Raw genomic sequence first — 18,134 nt, 5'->3', positions numbered from 1 at the left:
GTTGTCAACAGGCACCTCTGTGGTCCCTTCCCAGCTTCCCTCCCGCTGGCCAGTGCCTGTGCCCCCACAGCGTGCTCAGGTGTCCCCCCTCCCCGAGGACCATCCCCACTCAGAATCACAGTCTGTGCAACTTTTATTTCAATCAAGAAGTAATCAAATCTATGTACAGTCTAAAAACAGTGTAGAAAAGGTGAGTAAAAAGGCCCACAGTCCATCTGGAGTGTGGATGGAGGTGGGGCTGGCGAGTGTCGTACCTGGCACCCAGATGGGCTGGGTACTGTCCTGGCAGTGACGGTGCCAGGGCCAAGCAGAGGGAGGCTCACTGGGCACAGGGCAGGGAGGGCACTGCCTGCCTGGCTGAGTCCCCACAGGGCAGGCAGAGACCCCAAGACCAGTCACGTGGCCCACTGGACTTAGGCCTAGGTCAGGCCCAGAGGAAGCTGAGACCTGGCGTGGATTCTGTTAGCAAGTCCACACCTGCAGGGGGAAGACTCCATTTCAAGTGCCACTTTGGCCATGCAGCCCCAAAGCCAGCTGCCATCCATACCTGCCCCCAACTGCCCGGGCTGCTGGCTCCCACCCGCCTCCCTCGCTCCCACTTCCCCACGCAGCCCCTGTGGATGGCCTGAGCCATGGTGCTGACCTTCACAGTGCTGTCCACGGCTCCGGAAAAGAGCCGGCCCCGGGACACGGCCAGCGCGGTCACACTGCCCTGGTGACGCAGCAGAGTCTGTGTGCAGATCATGTTGTCCATACTCCAGACCTGGGGACACATGGGACATGAGGACCGCCCAGGCCTGGCACCCGCCCTGAGCTGCCCCCTCCAGGCACTCGGCCAGCTCATACCCTGAGAGACCGGTCATAGGATGCGCTGAAGACTTTGGTCTGGTCTGGCGTTGAGATGACTGCCAGGGCGTACACGGTACCAACGTGGCCCGTCAGGGTCCGCACCTGCTCCTTAGACTCGATGTCCCATACCTGGGGGGTGGCACCGGCAGGTCAGAGGCACAGACGGGGGCAGACGGGCCCAGAGTCAGCCGCCGACCCCTGCGTTTGCTCTTACATGGATGAGGTTCTCGTAGGTGCCACAGACGATGTGGTGATTGGTCACGGCAATAGAGTAGACACTGCCGCCAGACGTCTGCAGGACGTGGATGCAGTCAAGGGTCCGGATGTCCCAGATCTACAGGCAAGCGCGGGCCACTTGGTCCCAGGCCAGGCCGCCCACTCACGACCCAGAGTGCATGTGAGGGCCTCCCTGTGCCGGCCCGCTGGGGGCAGGGCAGACAGAGCTGGTTCGGGGTTGGGGGGCCCACCTTGATTGTCTGGTAGGAGCCGCTGTACAGGTAGCTCTGGGCAGCCACCAGGGCTCGCACCCAGTGGTTGAGGCCGGTGAGCTCCTTCTTCAGCTTCAACTCAGTGCCCACGATGTCCCAGACCTGTGGGAGTGGCCGTGAGCGCAGGCCGGAGGGGCACGCACTGGCACCGGCACGCACACACTCCGCCCGGCCTGACCTTGATGGCCTTCAGGGAGCCACTGAAAAGCATGTTGTGTGATGACACCAGTGTGCACACCGGGTTGTCGTGGGCCCGGATCGTGTTCACTTTCTGTAGGTTCTGGATGTCCCATACCTGGCGGGAGACAGGCACGAAGCCTGAGGCCCTGCCGAACCCAGGCCCCAGTGGCACGGAGTGCCTGGGGCTCTCAGGCGCGCGTGGGGCCTGACCCCGCCCGCCTTCCGGCCCCACTCACAATGATGGTGCAGTCGGCCGAGCCACTATAGAGTTTGCACCTGGGGAAGCAAAGCCAGGGGGTCAGGGCGCAAGGAGACGGCAGCCCTGCTGACGCCGCCCTGGCCAGGCCACGAGAGCGCTGGCCTCCGGAAACCAGAGGCCTAGGCTGTTGCTAGGACCACTGCAGCTTCCGTGAGCCCGGCGTCGGTCTTCCCACCTCAGCGGGAGGACCTTGGACACGCCTGCCTGGCAAGCGTCTGACAGCTGAGCCGGGAGGTAATTACCCTCGTCAGCATTGCTGGCAGTCAAGCTGTTGCTTCCTGTGCGCCAGCATCTCACACGCACACACACACTCACACCCACAGCACACAGCCTCATGACACGTGCCAGGAGGGACGGTATAGAAGGGGCACTCTGGGCTAGGGGGTGGCCAGGCCTGCCTCCCCTCCGGTCCTGCCTGTCCTTGGCCACCTGAGGCTCTCTGGGGTCAGGGCTCTGCTCAGGGAACACACAGCGTCAGAGACAGAGGCCCCACGTACCGCCACCCATGACTCGGCCCTGCTCAGGGTCCCAGGAATGGCAGACAAAGTCACTCTACGACACATGCAGCCACAGTCCACGTGGGCCCTGTGCTCAGTGGACACACGTGCGCCCTGGACTCACCCCTGGATGCAAAGGGCCAGCACGATGCCATCATGGCCCTCCAGCGTCTTCTGGCACTTGTAGGTGGTACACGTGTCCCACACCTGCAGAAACCAGGGTCAGGGCAGATCCCAGCAGGGCCAGCCCAGTGGCAGGGGACACTACGGCATGAATGATGTGAGCATGGGGCAGCGGAGAAAGCCCTGTCCATGGGCAGGCCTGGAGCTGGCAGAGGTTGGTGTGCCGTGCCCAGCCCTGCTGCTCCAGGCTGCCCGGCCCCTGGGCAGGCCCTACCCACCTTGATGGTCTTGTCAGAGGAGCCGCTGAAGAGCAAGTCCCCCATGGAGTAGACGCAGAGACACCAGACGGGGCCCTGGTGGCCCACGAATGTTCCCTTGCATTTGAAGATCTGCTGTGGGTCGTAGGCTGCAGAGACAGGAGGTATGAGGGGTCTGGGGGCCTGGGGACCATGGGGCGGGTGGCAGGGGGCCCACACTCACAGCCGAGGATGCCCATGTTCAGCCGCGCGTTGATGTGGGACAGCTCATCCTGCGGGGCCAAGAGCAGAGCAGAGCGTGGGGTGGGTGGGGCCCCAATGGCCTTTCCTACCCAGGCAAGGGGCCCCAGCACAGACACCTAATCCTGAGTGGGAACAGGCCTCCTGCTGGGACCCACACCCACCCGCCTCCCAGTATCCGGCCTCGCCCGTGGCCCCTGTCCACTCACATTCAACATGGACGCGTCCCTCCGGAACTCCATGAGGTCCTCGCTGAGCTTGCTCTGGTTTTCATCCAGGACATCTGAGCGGCAGGACAAGGGGTGTCAGAGACCCGAAGGCAGGGCTGAACCCCTGCTCCCCCTGGGCCGGGCTCTTACCGAACTTGAGCTCCAGGCTCTTCTCCAGCTGGTCGATCTTCTCCGAGAGCTTGCCCAGCATGGAGCGCAGGAAGGCGATCTCCTGGTCCTTCTGGGCCAGCGCCACGTGCATCTCGTGGAAGCGGTCATCTGTCTGCTGCAGGAACTCCTTCAGGCCCTCAAAGCGGCACGTCTCCAAGTGGGTCTCGTACGTGTCCTGGTTCCCGATGAACGTGCACCTGGAAGGACGGGAGAGCTGTCCTGCCCACCTGCCCGCCAGGCGGGCCCTTCCCTCTGCCTCTCCAGCCCAAAGAGTCTCCCACAAATCCCACTTCTCTGCCGGGCCACTGCCCTGCGCACAGCCGCTCGCCCACCCCATCCTGCCGCCCCCAGCAGTCCAGCCGCTGCGCTCTGGCCCAGAGCTCCTCCAGGGCTCCTGCTCCCCACTGGCTTCCGCCCCGAAGAGCCAGCTGCCGCCTCCTCTGCCGGCCCCTCTCCCCTCTGCCCTCAACTCGCTGCTGCTGGTCCAACTGCTGGAAGCCCTCTCCCAGGTCCAGGCCCAGCTTGTGCCCTCACATGCATCAGTCCCCAGCTCCCTGGGCGCTGTGTCCCCATGGGGCTCGGGTCTCCTCCTCGGCACCTGTACCTCAGTTTGTAATTACAGAGTCGACGGTGTGGCTCCCGCTAAGGCCGTCTCCCCAGTGCCCGGTACTCAGGCGGATCTCAGCCAAGGTTTGCTGAAGGAGGGACCGTGAATGCCAGCCCAGGCCTGCCGCCCCCCGCCCGCCCACCCCCACCCGGGGTGGCCCCTTGCGCCCACCCCCGCCCACTCACCCGTACTTGGAGTGGGGACACTTGATGTGCTCGCACTCCTTGAGGTGAGCCTCCAGGTTCATCTTGAGGAGGGGTGGACAGCTGGGGTTGTTGGGGCAGCGCACAGGCCTGTAGTCACAGCTGCCCTCGTGGTCCCTGGAGGGGCGGCCGGGTGGCACGGCATGGGGGCTGAGTCCCCAGAGGCCCCAGCTCTCGGGGGCCCCGGGGGGGTGGGGACCGGGGGCAGACAGGGGCCCTTACTTTCGAGCGCTAAGCTTGATGGTGAAGGGGCACCCTCGGGGGTCCACCTCGAAGACGGAGGGCTTCCCGCCCCCCGCCGCCCGACAGCCGTGCCTGCAGTGGATGAAGAGCTCGCCGATCTGCTCGGCCACCGCGATGTTGTTCACCACCACTGTCAGCTTGGCGTTGTCCACGGGGCACTTCTCTGGGGGGGAGGGTACGCTGACCCCACAGCCCGCCCAGCCAGCCCCGCCCCGGGGAGAGCATGCCCTGGTGGGTGGCGGGCCTGGAGCCTGCTCCCCCGCCAGGTGGGCTGAGCCTATACTGGGGGTCTCATCCCCTTGTCTACCTTCCCCTCTGGGGCCCCCAGAACAGGAAGGGACGCTCAGCTGGGCCACCAGGGATGACCACTGGGTAAGCGGTGGCAACAGAGGCCTCTTAGTGGACCCAGGAGTTTGGAGTAGTAGTGCCGGGGGGCTTGGGACAGAGTGTGGAAAGGGCCAGCGGCTAAGGCCTGAGTCCGCAAGGCCAGCAGCCCTGACAGTGGGCGTTGCACCCAGGAGTCTTGCCCACGCCTGCTGCAGGGAGGCCCCGAGCCTGGCCTGAGCGCTGGCCCAGGAACTGCCGGTGGCAGAGGACTAGGGGGCTCCATCAGAGCTGGGCCCCGGGTGGACCTCCCCAGAGGGACCTCCCCGCCGCTGGGGACCTGGGTGGCCAGGCCTGGGCTGAGAGGGTCCTACCTGACTTCAAGGCGCATCTTCGGCAGAAGGTGTGCTGTGGGGACAACGGGCAGGTGGGGGTGCGGCCGCAGGGACCCCACCCCTCGCCCACTGCAGAGGGCACGTGCTGGGCGGCCAGACGGGGTGCCCCACGGTTCGGGGCTCACGGAGCACACAGGCCGGGAGGGCAGCTCACCCCACACGTGGTGATCACGGGGTCCTTGAACACACTGCAGCAGAGCTGGCAGCACAGCTTCACCGAGGGCTGCTCAGCGAACACCAGCGGCTCCTGGAACCAAGCAGGGTGGGGTGAGGGGCACCGGGGCTGCAGGCACCCAACTCCCCGTCCCGCCGGCCGGGCTGCCCTCCTGGAGCGAGAGCACCTCGGCCGCGGTGTGTCCTGAGGAGAGCCTGCTGAGGCCTAGGGCTCGAGGGGACTTGCACGTGGAGGCCCTCCAGCTGTGCCCACCCTCACCCTAAGACGCAGACCAGAAAGGGCCCCAGGTGAGCCCTCCCTTTCCTGCCAAAAGCTGGTCCTTGGGCAGCCCCTGGGACTGGGAGTGAGAAGAATGTGCCTGGGGGACCCAGCCTGGGCCCCCGAGTCCTCGATGTGGACCTATACGGATGGGGGGCCTGAGGGGAAGGGGCCCCCACTGCCCGGCCTGGGGAGGGGCCCCCACCGGCCACACCTACCGGCTCCTCCTCCTCCTCCGGCAGCGAGAACGTGGAACGGAGGGACATGCTAGACTCGGAGTGCAGGGAGCGCACGGAGATGGCCGAGTCGGAGCGGCGAGGTGTGCTGATGGGGGGCTGCGGGCAGGGGGGCGACCATCAGCAGGGAAGAGGGCCGGGCCCGGACTCCCAGCCCAGCAGGTGCCCGCCCAGTCCCCAGCGCGCCGAGGGCACGAAGCCGGCCCCGCGGTCCTGGCCCTGCAGTCGGGACTGCCGCTCACGTCTGCCAACTTTCTTTGTGTAAATGGAGAGACTTCCTGCTATTCAATTCTACGAGCACACGCTCGGCCTGCTTCCTGCTTCCCGTGAGGGAATGTGGGCCACAGAGGGGGCACCTCCACCAGCCAATCCCGGGGCGGGGGTGGCCACAGCCCCCAGACTGCCAGAGGGAGGGGCTGGAAGGCTGGCTGCGGGGCTCCAGGGGCCCAGGGGCCGTCCTGCCCGGGGACAGTAGCCCAGGCCAAGGAGGCTCCCAGGGAAGGGTGGACACCCCCACCAAACCCCAGCCCAGCTTCTGAGAGCAGGGGGGAGGGGCACAGGTGCTGGACTCTGCCTGAGCCCCCAGAGACACAGAGAGGGGTGTGCCAGGACAAGGGGCACCGTCCCTTCTTTCCCTCGGGGCCCAGAATCCTCCAGGAGAGATCCTACGAGAGCAACTGCTCCAGTCACTCCCATGCTCCTCTCTCACTCTCCTGAAGCCTCATTCAAGAGCCATAAACCGCCTGCCTCCACGCCCAGCCCACCAGCCCCTCTGGGCCCAGCCCCCTCCTTCCGAGCCACAGGGGGTGCGCGGACTGTTAGAAGGGTCCCCTCCCCACCAGCCCGAGGCACGAGACCCCTGTGGGCCCAGGGAGGCTGGCCGAGTAGTGCCAGGGCGGCAGAGATCCATGTGCCCAGTGAGCCCACAGACGGGTACCTCCCTCATCAGGGCCGCACCCGGCAGCCCAAGTGGCACGTTTGCATGGAAACGCCACGTGAGGAGCAAGAGGGGAAAGTCAGAGGAAGTGAGTCAAACCATCCCCAGGGCAGCAATGGAAACCAGAGGGCAAGAACAGGTCCAGGCGGGAGCGGGGCCAAGCGCGCGGGCTGGCTGGGCTCTCTCTCCCTGGCCGCCTGCCCGCTGCGGGGACCCCACTCCGCCTGAGTGCAGGGGTGGCTGCAGGCCTGGGCCGGGGGCAGGGCCGCTGGCCCCAAACCACAGCGCCTAGGAAGGCCTGGCTCGTCAGGGCCAGCAGCGGGCGTGGCCTGGGGCTTGACAGCCAAAGACTTGGTATCCAGGTGGCCGCGGCTCCAGGCCCTCACAGCACGCACCCACAATCCCGAAGCCACCGAAACCCAAGGATTTCAGACACCACAGGGAATCCACTGTCCTCACGGCCCAGCCGGGCAGGCGGGCCTACTGCGTCCAGCCTTGCTCCATGAACACATCACGGGCCCTGGACACGTCACAGGCCCCGGACACGTCACAGGCCCCGGACACGTCACAGGCCCCAGGCACGTCACAGGCCCCAGGCACGTCACAGGCCCCAGACACGTCACAGGCCCCAGGCATGTCACAGGCCTCAGACACGTCACAGGAGCCAGACATATCACAGGTCCCGGGCACATCGCAGGCCCTGGGCACGTCATGGACCCCAGATACAGAGGCAGGCAGAGCCCAGGGGAGGGGGTGAGTGCTTGGGGAGGGCCTAGTGCCGTTCTGGGCACATGAGTGTGTTTTTTGAATAATTAGAAATACTTTTTTTCTCTCTATACAGAAAACAAAGGCTGGCCACTGAGGAGTAAGCTTGGGTGCTGGGGGGCTAGCAAGGCTGGACAGCTGGCCAGAGGAACATCCAAGGAAAAGCAGAGGCAGCCCAGAGAAGTGGGCAAGGGTGAGGGCCCGAGGCTGACTGCGCCCCAGGCCCACTACCCGGGCCCACCTTTGCTTCCCCCTGCAGCCCCAGAGCCTAGCGAGGGGCCAGTGGGCAGACTGGCAGGGAATGGCCACTGTGACCCTGGCCCCACTGCCTGGGCTCCAGCCAGCTCCAACTCTGCCCCAAACCCCTAAATCGGTAACCCCCACCAGGGCCTGTCCACACTTCCCCACCTGCTGACTCCTGTCTCTGGTCAGGAGCCCCAGGCTCAGGGCCCCTGCCTGCACCTAGCAACCCACACACACAGCCTCCACTCAGTAGAAGAGAAAGCTTTAAAGATGGGGATCAGACCTGGTCACCCTCCTGAATGAACCTTCCATGGCTCCCACCACCCCAAGAGGGAGTCAAACACCCAGACCTGCAGGCGCCGCACCCTCCAGCCCAGCTGCCCCTCGCCCCTCTGGAAACCCGGCCACAGGCGCTCAGGTCTCGGGGTGTCGCTGCGCTGGACCCCTGCCTCACCACTCTCTTCACCGTCACCCCTGAGCTCAAGGCGCTCCCTGCAGCTCCTCCCGGGGCCCGGGCCCCGGGCCCTGGGAGGGAGGGCCTGGCAAGAGTGAGGCCTGCTCCCAAGGGCAGAGAAGAACACGGCGCAGACCTACCATGCTGTCCTCCTCGTCCCGCGGGGAGTAGGCCAGGGAGCTGGAGGAAGAGGGCGTCCGGCGGTGCTGTTTGTATGTGCTGGTCCCATCGGCTGCAAAGAGAAAGGACCACAGTGGGCCATGCAGGGAGGCCAGACCACTGAGGTGGGCTGCGGACGCCCCTGCTGGTGGGCCAGGCGGGGGCCGCCCCGGACAGCCCCAGCACTGCGCCTAGAAGCCCCCTGCCCCCGCCCTGCCACACCCAGGCAGAAAGGTCTGCAGTCCCTCAGCTGGTACAGCAGCCTGGTGGTCCAGGCCCCTCTCCGCCCACCTCCTCCTGCCTGTCACCCCAGCTGCCCAGAGAAGGCACTGGTCAGGGGCCCACATGGGAACAGGGGTTCCCCTCTGAGTTGCCGCAGGCAGCAGCCAGAGGCGCACAGTGGCCCCCACTGGTCTCGGGCCCAGCCGGGCCCAGACGTCACAACAGCCCCAAAGGCAGGGGTGCACAATCCAGGCTTCAGTGGGCTGCCCTGTGAATGGCCCTGGGTCCCTGCCTGTAATCAGACGGCCTGGGCAGGGAAGCTGGTCAGGCCTGGTCGCTGGCTCTGCCCCGCCCCAACACTGAGAGGGTGGGACAGGCCCGGCCCCGTCTGCCTCTGCCCAGGAGCTCTCCTCCGCCAGGGCAGTGTGCCCTGCAGCTTCTAAAGGCAGATGAGAAATCAGGGACCCAAGAGACGCGGGTAGGGGAGGATGTGTGTTTGCTTTTCCCTCAGGAAGGAACATCTGAGGAAAAAAAGAGAGCTCTTTCAGAGCCCCCCCCGGGGCTGGTCACTGGACAGGAGAAAGGAGCCTGAGTGAGCAGACGTACGCAGTGGGCTGGGGGCCCCGCCACCAAGTGTATCCAGAGAAAACCCTGGAGAAGCAGCTAAAACACTAATTAGCAGCTGGTGCACTCTGAGGTGGGGCTTCCCACTCACTCAGTGGTAAAGAACCTGCCTACAGGGCAGGAGCCACAGCAAACATGGGTTCAGACTCTGGGTGGGGAAGACCCCGTGGAGGAGGACATGGCAACCTACTCGTGTTCTTGCCTGGAGAATCCCAAGGACAGAGGAGCCTGGCGGGCTACAGTCCATGGGGTCATGGAGTCGGACATGGCTGAGGTGACTTAGCACGCACGCGTGTACTGCGGGGAGGGGCAGAGCCCTGAAGAGGCCGAAGGACGAGCAGTCCTGCCCGGAGGGGCCAGGTGCCGTCTCAGGGAGGAGGCTGTGCCTTCAGGTGCTGGTTCCTCCGCACCTCCTGGACACATCAGGCTGGAGGCTCCCCAAGGGACCGGACTCCAGGAAGGAGCCCAGGAGTCTGTCCTGCCACTGTCCCCACCGAGCCTGACTCTAAGAGCCTGGGCTGGGATGAGTCAGGGGTCACTTGATCAGGGATGGGGTGTGAAGTGGTGCCCACCCAGAGAGGCAGCAGGCAGGGCTCTGCGAGGAGGTGCAGGGGGACCTGGGGGCAGGCAGCGGGATGGCAGACTGCTTCCCCGGCCGAGGCTGGTCTGGGCTCCCGGGCTCACCTTTTGTGATGGTGGTGACAGCTGAAAAGGCGGGCCCAAAGGTGGTTTCCATTCTGGTCTGGAGAGAGAATGAATGTGACTCGGCCCCAACCCCGCAGAGGATGTGGACACACACGTGGATATGGGCTGACACACTGTCCCACTAAGGACCCCGCGTGCACACACACTCACAGACACACCAATCACACACACGGCATGGCCCACCCGAGGGACCTCCAGGGACGGACTGGGTGTTCCGGAAAGCCCCCTGGGGCCCTGTGCGTGTGGGATGGGCACGGGGTGTGCCCAGAGGCGACCCTCCCCGGGGTTGGCCCTCACCCCAGCGGTGTCTGGGGTGGGAAGGTTGCTCGGCCCCCCAGAGAAGCGGTTGTAGCGGGCGCCCTTGCCCGAGCTCATGCTCTAGAGCGGCATCCAGGCTCCTCGGGTGGCGTCCCCTGTGGGCAGAACAGACGCGGGGCTCCAGATGGCGGCCCAGGCCCCGCTGGTTGGCAGGGCTGCTCCGGCTGGCCTGGCTTGACCACCAGTCCCAACAAGGGTGGGTTCCTGCAGTTGAGGCCCTCTCCCCTCCTGCCCGCCCCAGGTGTGGACAGGCCGGAGGAAAGGAGGAGGCTGAGGGGTGGGCAGCAGGAGCTGGTGCTCAGTTCCACCTTGCTCCAAGGCTTAGCCCTTGGGAAAAGCCTGCCAGCTCTGGCCCCCAACCCACTCCCTCACTCCTGCTCTGTCTGCTCCTCGGGGGCCAAGGTCAGGATGCCGCTGGGACCAAGGCTGGGCCAGCCTCAGGCTGTTTACCGGCCAGGGCAGGTGTGGCCACGCCCTAGGGGACCTGTTGGGTGGTACCCCACCCCTCACCAGCTGCACCACACATAGAAAGCCCCTTCAGACAGGAGAGGAGTGCAGAGCTCAGGCTCTTGATAGTGTACAGGTCACCCACCCCAGGAACAGAGTATGACTCTGCTCGCCCCCCAGGGTAACTCAGTCTCAAGGGCTGGGGTAAGCAGGTAGCAGGGAGATGGTGCTGTGGGCATCACCCCCGGTTTCTGGGGACTCCCACCCGGTAAGAGAGGAGCTAGGGTGGGCCCAGGGAGAGCTAGCCAGGCCTGGGTGTAAGCTGACCCCGTCAGCCGCCCACAGAGGATGTGCCCTCCGGGAGGGCAGCTCCACTCCCAAAATAGTGCCCACCCTGACGGGGCCATCTGATGTGAAGAACTGACTCACTGGAAAAGACTCTAACGCTGGGAAAGATAGAGGCAGGAGGAGAAAGGGGTGACAGAGGATGATGGTTGGATGGGATCACCGACTCCATGGACGTGAGTTTGAGTAAGCTCTGGGAGTTGGCAATGGACAGGGAGGCCTGGCATGCTGCAATCCATGGGGTTGCAAAGAGTCGGACAGGACTGACTGAACTGAACTGAACTGAGGTGGCCATATCAGCAGATCCCCCCCCCCACCCAGAGCGGTGTGCCTGACGTCAGGACCTGCTGAGTCTGCAGCCAGGAACACCACGTCCCCCACGGCAGTCAGCTGTATTGAGAGCCCTGCACAGGGAGGAAGGCCACACGCCCAGGCCCTATCACCAGGCCCGCATGAGCTCTGCACCTTGGGAGACCTCCAGCAGCCTCCCCTGGACATGCACCATGGGCTCATCACCCGGTGCCCGGCCCAGGCATCACACCAGCATCAGGAACTGCTCTTCCGATGTTTCGGGGCAGGCAGGGGCCCACCCGGTGGTCTGGGGGTCCTGCAGGACCCTGAGGCTCCAGGGGGAAGGACAACCCAGACCCCCACGAAAAGGTGGGAAATGCTCTATGCCCCCCATGTGAGTCCAGCAGACAGCAAGACACAGTCCAGTTGGTTCTGGCACTTTCCACGCCAGGCCCTCCTGACCTGGCCCATCCAGCGACAACCACGGCCCCCACAACGGCCAAGCAGTGTATCCTGGGGCCCACCGGGCAGGACAGCAGGGAGGGGTTGGCTCTAAAGCTCTCCTTACTTCTCCCCAGCTGCACCCCTCCCAAGACCACCTCTCGCCACTGTCCCAAGTTTTGAGACCCAGGCCTTGACACGGTGGCTCTCAGCCCCCACAGGTGGCACTGCCATGAGGCACCTCGCCCGCCTGCAGGGCTCTGAGTGCCTGAGAGGGGTCCCCAGAGCTTGGCCAAAGCCTCCCCCTCCTGCCTGCTGCTGGCCCTGCTGCGACTCAAAGTGCTTGCCGGCCCCCCCCCACCCCCCCCCTCTGTGGCTTGTTCTCTAGGGGGTAACAGGGGCTCTGGAAGCCCACCTCCAGCGCCCCTGTGGGTCTCCCTGTTGAGTAGGAAGTCCTGGGGGCTGCCCTGCTAGGAGTAAGGCCACTGGGCTGTGGCTGCGTGAGGCCCAGCCAGCGCCAGCACTCAACCCATCCGCGCGAAGCGCTCCACCCCTTTGGGGAAACCCGCGGCTGGCTCTGGGTGGCCGCCGGCTGACACTGACCTGGATTTTACAATCATCTGCTCCCTCCGCTGCAAGCTCTCCAGGGCCACGAGGCCAGCTGCTGGCTGCAGAGAGCAGCGCCCACGGTCCGGGTGGCCGTGACCCCGGCAGGCGCTTCCCCCCCGGGCCGCAGCCAGCCTGCCCGCCCCCTCGGGGGTGCCGGTTGCCTGAGCGCCTGTTGCGGCGGCTGTCTGGCTGTCCCGGTCCGAAGTGAAGTAAACAGAAAGGCACGCAGGACTCGGCAACATGCAAATCAGCCGGAAAGTCCCCAGACAGCCAATAGGGTCAGGCGGGGCGAAGACACAGGACCCGGCAGGGGACGGACCGGACAGGACTGGCCCCGTGAGCCGGGCTGAGAGAGGGAAGGACGGAGGGAATCACTTCCCGGTTCACGAGGTTCAGTGCACCTCCCCGGCCCTGGATGATGGGGGACCTTGGTCGTCTCGCCCACCCGTGCACCCTGGACGGTGGGGGTACTCTGGCCACCTGGTCCACCCGTGTGCCCTGGATAGTGGGAGGACCCTGTCTGTTCCGTCCACCCATGCGCCCTAGATGGTGGGGGGAACCCTTCCGCCCCACCCACTCACGCACCCTGGAAGGTGTGCGGGGGCGGGAGGGAGGGGACTGTTGCCCCGCCCACCCTGCTCGCCCCGGATGGTGGGGGCACTCTGCTCGCCCCGCCCACCAGGAACGGTGAGATTGCATCCAGAGCTTCTTGGAATTGAGCGAGATGCCACCCGGCCCGCCCTCAGACTGGCCCCCCAGGGGCTGCATTTCGTAATAACAGTCCTCCCCAGTATCCTCTTCCTGGAGGCCAAAACCCCGGGAACGCAAGAGCACAGCTCAGCACTCCGCGGGCTGGGGCTCCCTGGAGGCCCCCCGGGGGGTGTGCCCCGGCCCTGGGGGAGGAGGCCCCTTCCCCACCCCGCAGTCAGCCTGAGGCTCGTACACAGGCAGGACATTGTCAACAGAGAATGAGACAGACTCCTCACCCACACCAGAACCTGGCCCTTGATAAACTGGGAAAAGCTGTGGGCTGGCAGACCAAGGAGACCCCACCCGGTGTAGGGGAGGGCCAGAAAGCGTCCCCCCTCACCCTTCCTCCTTCCTGGCCAAGGCACCTCAGCACAGTCTGGGGGCTGGATTCAGAGATCTTATCCCTGAGAAAGGCCCCAGTCCTGATGGAAATGAGGTGTCCACCTGGGGTAAGGCTGGAGGGCCGGGAGACCAAGAACAGCCCCGCCCCTGCCTCACCTGAGCTGAGGTCAACGCCCAGGGGTCCCTGGCCACCCACACCCATGTCTAAGGGTCTCCTGGGGCCTGGGGTGCACTCACTGCCCAATGAGGAACTCAAAATTCGCCCCAAATGCCCCAGCGCCTGAACTTCTCCATCCACCCGGCTTCAGGAAAGCCTCCCGCCCACTCCTCTGATCAGCCCCCCTGGGAGGGAGCCCAAAGGGATCTGATGGGGCGTCCCCTTCCGGATTGTGGGACATGACGCCCCTTCCCCTCGGGAAATACCCAGAGGGCTGTGGGGGCAGCCATGGTCAGCGGGGTGGCCAGACGAGGCCGAGATCTGCCTCCAGACAGCTGCTCTGACAGCCCAAGCAGTGGGTGTGCTGGGGTCCCCCAAACAGCACGTGCTGAGCCAGCAGGGGGTGGACTGGCCTCTAAATGCCATCAAGCCACACACTTGATGCTGACTGCCCCAGGGAGGGGCGTGGGTGGCTCCGAGGAGCTCTGTGTGCAGCCTTGGCCTCACCTGCAGACCACACAGCCCCAGGGAAGCCCTGCCCCGGGGCCCCCTGGCCCAAGCCCAGGCCAGGCTGCCAAGTCCTATAGAGACAGGCCCGGTTGCCATAGCAAAGCTACACAGACTTGCCGTCACTGTTCCCTATGTCTCCTTAATATGCTTTTTCCATCCCAGATAGGCAGGCTGTGACTGTCAGGGGTCCCCTCGGACCCCAGCACACCCTGGTCTGGGGCCTGCCCAGCTACCTTCCCTCCCAGCGCTCAGCCCAGGCCTTTGCCCTCTCCTCTCCATCCTGCCCCTGGCACCCACAGCCCAGACTCCGGAGGTTTCAGAGCTGCCGAAGACACCTGCTGTGGCCTGCCCTCCCCAGGGCTCTGCCCCCTTGCCTCCTCCACCCAGCCTCCTGGCCTTTCCTGTCCAGGGGCAGCCTCTCCAGCCTGGCCAGCCCTCCTGCACCACAGCCCAGCCTTAACCTCTACTTGGCAATGGAAATGCCTTCCCGTCCCCACCTGCCCTGGGGGGCCAGCCTCATCCCCCCCAATCCTTTCTTCCCCATATCTGAGGACCATGTATGAGGTCAGGGCCTGGCCCAGCCTGGGGGACATCCAGAGGGCTTCCTGGAGGAAGGGGCTCACCAGATCCAGCACAGGGAAAGAATGTGCTGGAAAGAGGTGGGATTCATCCTCCTCTCTCAGCGTCCAGCTGCAGGGCCACTTTTTCCTGCCCACACCCTCCCTCCACCTCTGGGCCCAGCCAAGCCCCAATGGCTGTCCTAAATCAGGGGGTGTAAACTCGTGGAGACAGGCCCGGGGCCTCGACCTAAGAGCCAAGTGGCTGGTAGTCCCTGGGCCCCATGTGCACCTTCAGGCTCCCCTGGCCATTGTCTCATTGCTCCCTGTGTGGCTTCTGTCTCCTGGGTTTCCTCCTTCTTGCTTCCCAGTGGAAGTCGGGGAGGGCATGCAGGCCCTGGGCCAGATCTGGGTCTGGAGGTGACCAGCCCACGCCCCTCAGCCCTCGGGCACACCCCTCCAGTCCTGGTTTCTGCTGGGTTGCTCCTCCTTGCTCCTGGGGGCTGCTGGGAATGTCCATCCCCCAAAAGACTTTCAGACAGCCCACTTCCTCCTGCCCAGGCGGCTAAGGGCCAGGTGTGCACAGTGACGTCAGCACCAGCCCCGCATGACTCAACGCTCTCCTGGGGAGCGACCATCTCTTCTGACTCAGGGCTAGCACACGGGGACACTGAGGACACCAGCTGAGAGGGATTGGTGGGTCCATCTTCATGAGTCCCCCCACGTGAGCCAGCTAGAGGCCTGAAATGCTGGGTGCCCACCCACGAGTGCCAGGCTTGGGGAGACCTGAGTTCAAACCCCACCTCTGCCACTTGGCAAGTGTGCAACTTCGGGCAAGTTGTGTGCCTGCCTGGTCCTCAGGTTTCTTCACCCGTTAAATGGACTGGCTACACCCAAGCCTGGAAAGAACTGTGAGAGATGCATGTGAGTTAGCAACGAAGACTCCACCGACATCAGCTCCTTCTTGAGAACTGAAAACAGAAGCTGCAAGGTCACCGCAGGCACAGCCAGCCAGCAAGAGGTCAGGGCCGAGGCTGACCAAAGTCCTGTTCCTTCTGCTTCCTCTGTGGCGGCCAGCAAACCAAGGGGCCCCACCTTGCAGGTAAACCAGCCCCTCCCCAAGCCAGCAAGAGGCTGGATCATCGTGTCTGGGCAGCCAAAGCCTCCAAAGTGGCTCAGGCCCTTCAGCCACATCCTCCTCCATTTCCCAAACTGCCTATTCCTTTGTTCAACCAACTGGCCAAGATTCACACCTGACTCTGGAGAAGCCAGGAGCCGGGGGCGGGGTGGGGGGCAGGTGGAGAGGAGGCAGAGGGTCAGAAGTACCACTGAGCTGCTCAACCTGCCAGAGGCACTTTTCTGGGGGTTCCTGTCCACCCTTAGGCAATACTGAAGACTGTGATCTTTTCCATTTGTTTCCAGAGAAGTCATGACACACAACCATAGTGGAGTCACTCCACAGAGAACCTCAGCCCAAGCTCCTCCTTCCTGGCTGGGCTCTTATCAGCCAGGTGGCCCATGTCCCGGCTCTCCCTGCTCCGAGGGAGGAGGGTCTGGCTTCCTGGAGGCAGTGCTGTTATAGCATGCAGACACCTTGAGACACAGGGACTAGGGTTTCCATAGAGAAGCTTGGATGCCCAGAGCAGTACAAGGGGGGGATTTATGACAAAGAGAAGAAGAGGTGTGGGAAGGGAGAGGCCCAAAGAAATGAAATGTGGAAGAGAGATGCCACATGCTTGCCAAAGGCTGGGGGTGGGCAGCCCCCAAGAGAGGGGACCTGCGTGTAGATGAGGAGAGGTCTGAGGGATGGGAGAAGAGGACACTGATGAGCAGCACAAAGCTCTAAAGCCAGGGACATAGCACAGTGGGGTGGAAACCCTCCCCCTGCAAGAGCAGGACCCCAGACTCAGCCCCAGCTGACCGTCCTGACCTGGCTCAAGACAACCTGGCCCAGGCAGCCAAACCCAAGTGAGGATTAGAAGAGGAACCCCACCCCCCCGCCCCCAGCACACAATCCAGCCTCCTCACGCTCTCCTTCCCCAGTGAAGCCAGCAGTCCATCCTCCGCACACAACCAGAGGCACTTGACTAGACAGACCTGACGCCTACTCTCCTGTGCTCGAGTTCCCCAACAGCCTCCCTTGTGAGCACCACGCAGCCTCCATCCTGCACTCTGGCCTGGCCTTACCACTTCACCTCTCACCCCATCGCCAGAACCCGCTGGCATCCTCTGAGCTTTCTCATCCTGGGCCTTTGCAGTCCTTTTTCTCTGCCCAGAACGCTTTTCCAGCAACTTCCCAGGACAGGCTGCTTGCTGGAGGTGCCCCTCCTCAAGCCTGTCTCTTTCTCAACGCCCTGCTTCTTTCCGTTTTTCATAGCACCTGTCACAGATCCTCATGACTATGTCTGTGTATTGTGGGGGACCCCCAATCACCGGTTCTGAAAAGGGGGGACGCTTGGAAATGGCTGGAGACATTTTTGGTTGTCACACCGGGGGCGAGGGAGGCTACTGGCATCTGGTGGGTGGAGCCCAGAGATAGTGATCAACACACTACAAGGCACAGCGGGCAATGACGATGGGCACGAAGTGTCAAGAGGGGCGAGGCTGAAAAGTCCTCCTCGAGAAGAGTACAGGAGAACTGGGGTCTCGCTCTCCGCAGTCTCCCCGCGCCTGTTACAGTGCTGGGCACCCGGCGGCGAACCGTAAACGGAGGAAGAAGGAGCGAATAAAGAAAAGAATGGAGGAGAGAAGCAAGCGATGGCCCAGCTGACAGACAGGCAACGCACGGACGAGGGAAACCCCGGCGCGCCTGAGCCCCGCCCCCCAGGCCCGAACCCTTCCCGGGGCCCCAAACGCCGGGGCCCTCGCTCCACCGCGCGGACCGAAGGCGCGAGCTCCGGGCCCGGCACGCCGCGCGGACACTCACCCGCCCGTGGACGCTCGAGAACTGGAGCACCACCCTCTCGCCTCATCGTGGCCCCTCGGCCGCCGGCCGGGGAAGGGACGGGCCGCTCGAGCCGGAAGCGCGCCGGCGCGCTACCCGCCGGGAATTGTAGTTTCCCAGCTCTCGCGGCCCCAGGCGGCCGCCTTCCCCTCGGCTCTTCAGGAACTACGACTTCCGGCGGCTCCTACGTTGCAGGGATGGATTGGTGGCTTCGGAATCACTCTATGTTGCAGGTCTGGCTCTGATTGGTTGAGTGTATCCGTCAGTCACAGCTAGGTTCAATGGCCTCTGCAAAAGGGTGGGGCTTAAGGGGTCGGGTGCTGGAGGCTGCTCCCGAAAAAGATGCCAGGGCTCGGTTGGTGGAGACAGGAAGAGTAGAAAGAAGAGCGTATCAGCGGTGACGGGGGCGGATACTTCCTCCGGGATTGCCCAATCGCAGAGTTGGGACAGTTTCTATAAATGCTTCAGTCTCACGGACCAGCAGTCTTTTAGGATCAAGCACGCCGTTGGGGACGACACTCTAAGTTTTCAGTGCTGCATTTTGGAGGGCGGGACCCTGGCCCGGCGGAGCCTAGGGAGGCGGCCCAAACTCGTTGGCCA

At 64.3% G+C, this 18,134-nt stretch overlaps 1 protein-coding gene across 3 annotated transcripts; it reads right to left on the bottom strand.

The window, feature by feature from the left end:
• Positions 1-115: 115 nt before the first annotated feature.
• Positions 116-17,623, bottom strand: TRAF7 (TNF receptor associated factor 7). 3 transcript variants are annotated; one of them, XM_040254153.1, is made up of 21 exons: positions 17,517-17,623; positions 10,121-10,236; positions 9,803-9,860; positions 8,254-8,345; positions 5,697-5,813; positions 5,200-5,292; positions 5,025-5,058; positions 4,306-4,489; positions 4,066-4,200; positions 3,253-3,470; positions 3,103-3,176; positions 2,877-2,925; positions 2,675-2,802; positions 2,398-2,480; positions 1,754-1,793; positions 1,516-1,632; positions 1,317-1,439; positions 1,064-1,183; positions 847-978; positions 644-763; positions 116-477 (listed from the first exon to the last, which is right to left on the bottom strand). In XM_040254153.1, exons 2-21 carry the CDS (start codon positions 10,196-10,198, stop codon positions 463-465), a joined length of 2,010 nt encoding a protein of 669 aa, XP_040110087.1. In that variant the 5' UTR covers positions 10,199-10,236; positions 17,517-17,623; the 3' UTR covers positions 116-462. The 3 variants fall into 3 exon arrangements, with proteins under 3 accessions (XP_040110087.1, XP_040110089.1, XP_040110088.1); XM_040254155.1 differs by having other exon boundaries at positions 4,072-4,200; positions 17,517-17,615; XM_040254154.1 differs by lacking the exon at positions 17,517-17,623 and adding an exon at positions 12,269-12,600.
• Positions 17,624-18,134: the final 511 nt, after the last annotated feature.

This window comes from Oryx dammah, unplaced genomic scaffold (genome assembly GCF_014754425.2).
Source record: "Oryx dammah isolate SB20612 unplaced genomic scaffold, SCBI_Odam_1.1 HiC_scaffold_2, whole genome shotgun sequence".
Lineage (NCBI taxonomy): Eukaryota > Metazoa > Chordata > Mammalia > Artiodactyla > Bovidae > Oryx > Oryx dammah.
This window is presented reverse-complemented; position numbering and strand designations above follow the sequence as displayed.